The sequence below is a fragment of the Salmo salar genome, chromosome 19 (genome assembly GCF_965601325.2).
Source record: "Salmo salar chromosome 19, fSalSal1, whole genome shotgun sequence".
NCBI lineage: Eukaryota > Metazoa > Chordata > Actinopteri > Salmoniformes > Salmonidae > Salmo > Salmo salar.
Window position 1 is genome coordinate 63,641,644 of NC_138309.1, and position 8,539 is coordinate 63,650,182.

The 8,539-nt window shown below is 39.7% G+C and overlaps 1 protein-coding gene and 1 long non-coding RNA gene across 3 annotated transcripts; one reads left to right on the forward strand and one right to left on the reverse strand.

The window, feature by feature from the left end:
• Positions 1–1,069: 1,069 nt before the first annotated feature.
• On the forward strand, positions 1,070–8,234 carry LOC145862319 (uncharacterized). The gene is made up of 2 exons (XR_014381664.1): positions 1,070–1,208; positions 1,438–8,234. It is a non-coding gene; the product is annotated as an uncharacterized LOC145862319 (long non-coding RNA).
• LOC145862318 (uncharacterized) lies at positions 3,713–7,302 on the reverse strand. 2 transcript variants are annotated; one of them, XM_082965878.1, is made up of 3 exons: positions 7,168–7,302; positions 6,866–6,964; positions 3,713–3,955 (listed from the first exon to the last, which is right to left on the reverse strand). In XM_082965878.1, the coding sequence occupies exons 1-3, from the start codon at positions 7,300–7,302 to the stop codon at positions 3,713–3,715; spliced, it is 477 nt and encodes a 158-aa protein (XP_082822004.1). The 2 variants fall into 2 exon arrangements, with proteins under 2 accessions (XP_082822004.1, XP_082822005.1); XM_082965879.1 differs by lacking the exons at positions 6,866–6,964; positions 7,168–7,302 and adding an exon at positions 5,624–5,803.
• Positions 8,235–8,539: the final 305 nt, after the last annotated feature.

The window sequence follows — 8,539 nt, forward strand, 5'->3', positions numbered from 1 at the left end:
CATTTATACGGAAACACTATACACTATTTCAATTTGTGTACTTACCACCCAACTGTTCAACCTCTGGGGTGCTGCATCTAGATAGTGGGGATCTCTCCAGGTCCCAGAGGAGGTGCCTGGTCTACACAGGTCTGATTCTTCACCCTGTATAAGACATACATTTATTCAATAGTAATTATAAAGGCAAAGAACACCACTGTAACAACAACCTAACAGCAAACACCAAAACAAGTACATCTGTAGATACCTGTATTGTAATGATGGCCAGGAAATGCTACTTTGATAACAGGAAACACTGTCTGCATGGTTAGATTAAATGTCTCCCAAATGTCAAAATCTAACATTACCTCATTTTCACCATGAGTAAATCTCCAAATGGTTCTCCTGAAGAAGTGCTCTGGACCGGGAAAGAGATCACGTAAATTCTCCTTAGAGAGGCTGGGCAGCATGTCTGTGCTTATATTAGCAGCTGAAAAACACATGTAACCACATGGTAAATAGTTAAGTAATTAGCAATAAAATCATAGTTTATAGACGCAAAGTGTCAGGTTGATATAGGTTATGATACATTTGCATACTGTCTTCCCTTTCCAGTTAATGCAGGAATGATTTACCAAGCTAGCTAATGTTGGCTAACAAAATTAGACTACTAGTATATCATTAACGTTGAAGTCAATTACTTTAAACCAAAACGCTAAATTGTCTCCCATATTGAAAACCTTACTGTGAGATTTGGCCCTGCATAATGGGGTGTTAAAGTTTAACCTATACCTTTAAGCTAATAAGTATTGTTGGGTTTTATTTCACTTATTAGATATGATGCATTACCATTTACAGTAGATGTAGGCCTAAGTATGAACGGACTGTAATGCACTAAGAGGTTTATATTGTATTAACATAGATTGAGCAACATATAATAGACATGACTAACTGGAGGGTTGCTGGCTAGTAGGAGTGTAGGCTGAGTAGACTCGTGACACACACACACACACACAATGCCTGGTTGTGGGGTCGCTCAAGGACAGGTGTACGGGAGGGGCTGGTAGAATGGAAGCAGAAACTGTCCTAACTGTAGCATAAAAACAGGCACTGTCCTTGGGTGTCTGACTCTCGGGTACACACATGAAGATAAGCTAGAAGACAACTATGGTTGGCAACAAAGATGTGTCTAGAGGCTGGGACCAGCCTGCACGCCAACGATAGGATGAGTAAGTTTAAACCACGCTCATCCTCCCTCTGACAGGCCAGCAGTGAGCTGGAACTATCTCTGTCAGAGTATTTAATGAAGAACTTATGATGTCATTTTCAGTTCTCTGTTTGCCCTGCGGGGTGTTACAGTGAACCCGTATATACGGAAATTGCATTTGCCATTTATTAACTGCTGAATAAATATTGACATTAATATAAAATATAATTGACTCTTTGTTCCTATATCAGATTCGAACACATGCAGCCTTAACAATTTGGTGACCCCGACGTGATCTGAAGGAACTTCGCTGGAAACACCAGCCTTTTGGGCATGGCTGTCGCCGGACGGGGTCCTCTCACAAAAAGACCAGTCTTCAAATAACAGGTAAGCAGATACCTATTGTGATAACTGAAATTCTGCATATTGGCATTATCCAAATTTATTTTGTGAGATTACCAGTCTGGTGTAAGTCGCTAAAAATTGTAGAACCAACCTACAATATAATTATTATATATTATTATATATGAAAATTATATAGAAAATATAAAGGAACAATGGCGAATGCATTTTCAATTGGCCAATAAGAATGAATGATTAAGTGTGAGCGATTGAATTGTTATTAAAAGACTGACTCTATGTATGTATGAGATATGCAATAACTGTAAAAGGAGAATAACAGTTAAATGAATATGTGTGTGTGAGGGTAGACGGCAGCACAACCTCTGTGCGCAATGGAATATTGGAAATAAGATAAGTTCAATCGTGATCGAATTGAACGGCAATATTCCGGGTTTAATGTTTGAAACAATGTGTATTGGACATAAGATAAGTTCACTGGGCAAATGAGAGCTTGTATGAGTGAGTGAAAGTGTATACAGTCACATAAGGGATTATTACAACAACAACAAAAACTAGACCATTAATTTAGTATTACAAAACAAATTACTAGAGCTCAAGATATGGCCCAAATTGAGTAACGGACTCCCAGTCGACGGGGAGCCCGGTAGAATATTGGAAACGCTAAAACGAAAAACAGACAAAAACCTGTTCCGAGTGGAAGCAGGAGGGGGAAGCGCGTAAAGGCAACTTAAAAGAAGCAATGGAGAAGGCTCAATTAAAGGAGCAGAATAACTACAATGATAATTCAACAAACATGGGTAGTAAATCCTCAAAGGAGGTGCAGGAATTAACGGGAGATGAGCGATACATGGAGTTAAATGTTATAAAATAAATATTTATTTCGGTCCAATTTGGAGAAGGAAGTATGAATTTGATGGAAGTTTGGATGTGGAAAAGTTGGGACTAATGGTAAGAAAGTAGAAAGAGAGAGAGGCAGAGTCAACGGTCACAGGAGTACGTGCCTAATTGTACGACTACAGACATTGATAAATAGGGTTATTTGCGAGGACTGTCCATCAGTTCAATATCGCATTGGTGGTTCAGTGATAGAAGTCTCGCCTGCAATGTGAGAGACTCGGGTTCGCTTCTCAGCCTATGCATCAGTGGATACAACTTTTAGGTGCTGATTGTTATTCAACTGTTGGTATGTTTTGCCTGGAAAGATACGGTTGTTAGTGGTTGTTTAAGATATAAACCGAACGTTTTGATAGCTTGTTTAGTTTAAATTGAAGAGACAGTTACCGAAATCTAATGAATTATAATGAGCGGATAGGTTTGAAGGGAGTTGTATTAAGTTGTATTAAGTATTTTATAAATTTGGCAATTTAAATTAAATGCATTTCTATTAAGTCTCTCCCTCTCCATTTTGGGGGAAAGCCTCATGAAAAAAATATGGACAACCATCCAAATAACAAAGTAAACTCCCAGTCCAATATCCAAGAAAATATTTAAATCTGATCAAATCAGTCAAAAGTGATGATCCTAGTGAAAATGACTTATTTCTTTCACTTGACAGTTAGATGTGTGTAAAACCTAACAGTGTTGTATCAGCCAGGCATGCCTTCAACTTTGGTCATCAAAAATATAAACTCCCCCTTCATTTGTGCCCTTCCCTTAGAGGGAGGGGGGCAATTGATTATATTATTGGGAAATATATAGAGTTCAACTTATGATACAACTCAAGCAATAATTTATAAAAAAGCCTTTCTCTCAAAACATCAAATGGAATGGATATGTAAGAAAATGGTGCCGACAGATAGGGCTGCCATGCTTCTAGCTTACAAGCATTTCGCTACACCTGCAATAACATCTGCTAAACACATTGATTTGAGCTGTTTGGTTTTCCTGAAAACAGGTATGCACACACACAACATACTGTGACTTCAGTCCATTTTCCTATGACCCTGTGATGCAGCCCACTGGACAGGCCCAGCAAGGTCTTTCTCTTCATTGTGGCAGAGGTGTGTGTGTGTACATGTACAGCCATTGGGTCTTACAGACAAGCCATAGACTGACACTGCCCCTTCATGTCTTAGGAGGGGTGAGGATAGGGAGGGCACTTCAGATATTACTCCTCCATCCTTTAGTCTGTTTTTACCCCCTCCATCTTCCTTCCCCATCCCCCTATCTAGAAGGGGGCGTTTGAGTAATGTGGCCCCCACAGGGTGCCTCTGGGATGGTGTTGGGCACCTCAGAGGCACTGCCGTTGTATGCACTGGAGGTGGAGGGCGTGGAGCCCGACGCCAACGGCCCAGGTCCGGTGGCCAGGGCCTTGCGGAAGGGGGGCATGAGGAAGGGGTCTTGGGCCGGCTGCAGCACGTCGATGCGCTCCTCCTTGTGGTAGGCCAGGTAAAGGCGGATGAAGGCCTGACGGAGAGAGAGATAAAGGCACCGAAGTGAGATGTTTATTTGTTTTTTAGGGGGTAGATCAGCTTTAATATTGCATATAGATTGTGGCTTCCATCAATGTAATTGTCTGCATCATTTCCAATCCCCCAATAGACAGATAGATGGGTAGATACACACACAGAACCAGATAAACATTTGGACACACTACTCATTCAAGGGCTTTTCTTTTTTTAAACAATTTTCTACATTGTAGAATAATAGTCTACACATCAAAACTATGAAATAACACATTTGGAATCATGTAGTAACCCAAAAGGGTTAAACAAATCAACAAATACACTGCAAAAAGTCAGCTCTCAAAAACAAGGGGAAAAAAGCAATAAAATGCAGGAAATATTACTTAAAATAAGCAAAATTATCTGCTAACAGAACAGGAAAATTTTACTTGCCAAGATGTTTTAAACAAGTAAAAAATATCTATTCTCAAAGAACGCACAGATATCTTAAACCTAGTGCGTTTCGACTAAAAACAAGTAATTTGTCTGGATACAAAGAAAATATTTAAGAATAATTTTCTGAATATGTAGGAAGATGTTCTTAAATTTAGCAAATGCTAGTGTCATTATCTTGAAATAAGGCTGTATGTTTAGTAAATATATCTTAAAACCAGTACAGCTACACTAAAAACAAGTACATTTGCCTGGATACAAAGAAAAGATTTAAGAATTATCTTCTCAATATGTAGGAAAATGTGTTTAAATTTAGAATCCAATGCTATTGCAATCGTCTTGAAATAAGGCAATATGCCCAGGAATTTACAGAAAAATAGCATATTGTGCTTAAAATAATTAATCCTGACTAAGATAAATGTACTACTACAAGAAATGAGATTGGCTTGCTTAATAAACAGGCAGGGTGTTCGTTGTTTATTATAAGAAGGTTTAAAGCACTGTTATGTTTGGTATCTTCCCATTGGTCTTACATTTTCCCCTTGACCACCAATGGCTGTTTGTAACAGTCGTCGTACGTAGTGGACCAAGGCGCAACGGGTTGAGTGCTCATAGTGACTTTATTGAACACGTAACAAACAAAACAAGAACCCACTCGAACGAACAGGATTGCAGGCTAAACACACAGCTATGCAGCAACAACTTCCCACAAAGGGACAGGTGAAAACAGGCTACCTAAGTATGATTCTCAATCAGCAACAATGATGTGCAGCTGTTCCTGATTGAGAGCCATACCAGGCCAACAAAGAAATACACAACATTGACAGAACATAGAAATATGAAATAAAGAACATAACCCAAAAACCCCGGAACACTCTAACCAAACACCCCTCTACATAAACACATATACTAACAAACCCCGAACCACATAAAACAAATACCCCCCCTGCCACGTCCTGACCAAACTACAATAACAAATAACCCCTTTACTGGTCAGAACGTGACACCGTTGTTGTTTTTGCATCTTTTGTTCTGCCCATATCAGCCTCTGGATATACTGAGTCCTCAATAAAGAAGTGAAAAGAAATTAGATACATTTTATTTTAACTTCTTAAAGGTTATCGGATCGGTTCTCGGATGGGCCAGTACACACAGTTCTGTTATCGGGACCGGAAATTATTTTTATTATTATTGTGCAACCCTAGTCAGTAATGAACTTTTTCCACTCGGCCATAACCTTTTTATATGAAGAAGTCACGTCCCGGTCGTGGATGGCGTCCGAGAGGACTTCTGTCTGCAGCACAGAGAGGAGTGTGGCTATGCACTTGGGATATGTGAAATGAAAGGCGTAATAACACGCCATGAGATACGTCACGCTGGCATAGATGTTCTCTTTTGGGAAGGTGACCACAGGCATGGTTCCAATGGCCAGTAAGTACACAGTTGGTTTCACAGATAATCACGACACGGCTGAAGAGTAGTCTCTCCTGAAGAAAGGTGTTGGGGTCTTCTGCAGACTGACACAAACACAAAGAGAAAAACAAATATGACCACAAAGACAATTCACACTCTTTGTATGTTATGGTTAAGTAATGAAAATTCTAATGCATGCACACATTTCTTACCTCAAGGATGTGAAGCATAGCCTCACTTGCATGTCCTAACTTCTTCAGTGGAGCCACAGGTGATGGGAATATATCTGGTAAAGCCTTCATCATAGCGATTGAGTGCTTCACTGTTAAAAATGAAAATAGTTTCATTTGATTTACTGCAGTCAGTTATTTAAACAAAAATGAATCCGTTCATGGAATTCTCCATTGTCAACAGAGCCAGTAATTACCGTTGTCCAGCAGCGGTGGCTTCGTGACCTTTTTGAAAACTCCATAAAACTGTGCCTTGTTGTAAAAGGTCCCTCAGCAAGTCAGTTATGAACAAATTATTATTTTCAATGACAGCCTAGGAACAGTAGGTTAACTGCCTTGTTCAAGGGCAGAATGACAGATTTGTACCTCATCAGCTCAGGGATTTGAACTTGCAACCTTTCAGTTACTAATCCAACACTCTAACCACTAGGCTACCCTGCCACGCCTGAGTTAATCCATAACCTGACACAGACAGACAGACAGAGTAAGACTGTCTATCTAGCTGGAGACATAGGAAGCATTAGCCTGGTTACTACCAGACCGAATTCTCGATTTTGTACATCTCCTGTAGAGTTTTATAATGTCTCGCCTGGTTCTGTAGGCCTCTCAGTAGTTTCTGATGCCAGAAAACATCACAAACCCGACCAATTAACATTTAAAAATGTAGACTGAAATTAAGACCAGTGATTCCGCTGGTACTACCCCCCCAAACCTCTCATTCCACAGGAAACACTGAAGACTAAATAGTCACTTTGTTTCTAGTCCCTCATTTAGAGTAGTAGTAGAAGTTGCATTTATACGGAAACACTATACACTATTTCAATTTGTGTACTTACCACCCAACTGTTCAACCTCTGGGGTGCTGCATCTAGATAGTGGGGATCTCTCCAGGTCCCAGAGGAGGTGCCTGGTCTACACAGGTCTGATTCTTCACCCTGTATAAGACATACATTTATTCAATAGTAATTATAAAGGCAAAGAACACCACTGTAACAACAACCTAACAGCAAACACCAAAACAAGTACATCTGTAGATACCTGTATTGTAATGATTGCCAGGAAATGCTACTTTGATAACAGGAAACACTGTCTGCATGGTTAGATTAAATGTCTCCCAAATGTCAAAATCTAACATTACCTCATTTTCACCATGAGTAAATCTCCAAATGGTTCTCCTGAAGAAGTGCTCTGGACCGGGAAAGAGATCACGTAAATTCTCCTTAGAGAGGCTGGGCAGCATGTCTGTGCTTATATTAGCAGCTGAAAAACACATGTAACCACATGGTAAATAGTTAAGTAATTAGCAATAAAATCATAGTTTATAGACGCAAAGTGTCAGGTTGATATAGGTTATGATACATTTGCATACTGTCTTCCCTTTCCAGTTAATGCAGGAATGATTTACCAAGCTAGCTAATGTTGGCTAACAAAATTAGACTACTAGTATATCATTAACGTTGAAGTCAATTACTTTAAACCAAAACGCTAAATTGTCTCCCATATTGAAAACCTTACTGTGAGATTTGGCCCTGCATAATGGGGTGTTAAAGTTTAACCTATACCTTTAAGCTAATAAGTATTGTTGGGTTTTATTTCACTTATTAGATATGATGCATTACCATTTACAGTAGATGTAGGCCTAAGTATGAACGGACTGTAATGCACTAAGAGGTTTATATTGTATTAACATAGATTGAGCAACATATAATAGACATGACTAACTGGAGGGTTGCTGGCTAGTAGGAGTGTAGGCTGAGTAGACTCGTGACACACACACACACACACAATGCCTGGTTGTGGGGTCGCTCAAGGACAGGTGTACGGGAGGGGCTGGTAGAATGGAAGCAGAAACTGTCCTAACTGTAGCATAAAAACAGGCACTGTCCTTGGGTGTCTGACTCTCGGGTACACACATGAAGATAAGCTAGAAGACAACTATGGTTGGCAACAAAGATGTGTCTAGAGGCTGGGACCAGCCTGCACGCCAACGATAGGATGAGTAAGTTTAAACCACGCTCATCCTCCCTCTGACAGGCCAGCAGTGAGCTGGAACTATCTCTGTCAGAGTATTTAATGAAGAACTTATGATGTCATTTTCAGTTCTCTGTTTGCCCTGCGGGGTGTTACAGTGAACCCGTATATACGGAAATTGCATTTGCCATTTATTAACTGCTGAATAAATATTGACATTAATATAAAATATAATTGACTCTTTGTTCCTATATCAGATTCGAACACATGCAGCCTTAACAATTTGGTGACCCCGACGTGATCTGAAGGAACTTCGCTGGAAACACCAGCCTTTTGGGCATGGCTGTCGCCGGACGGGGTCCTCTCACAAAAAGACCAGTCTTCAAATAACAGGTAAGCAGATACCTATTGTGATAACTGAAATTCTGCATATTGGCATTATCCAAATTTATTTTGTGAGATTACCAGTCTGGTGTAAGTCGCTAAAAATTGTAGAACCAACCTACAATATAATTATTATATATTATTATATATGAAAA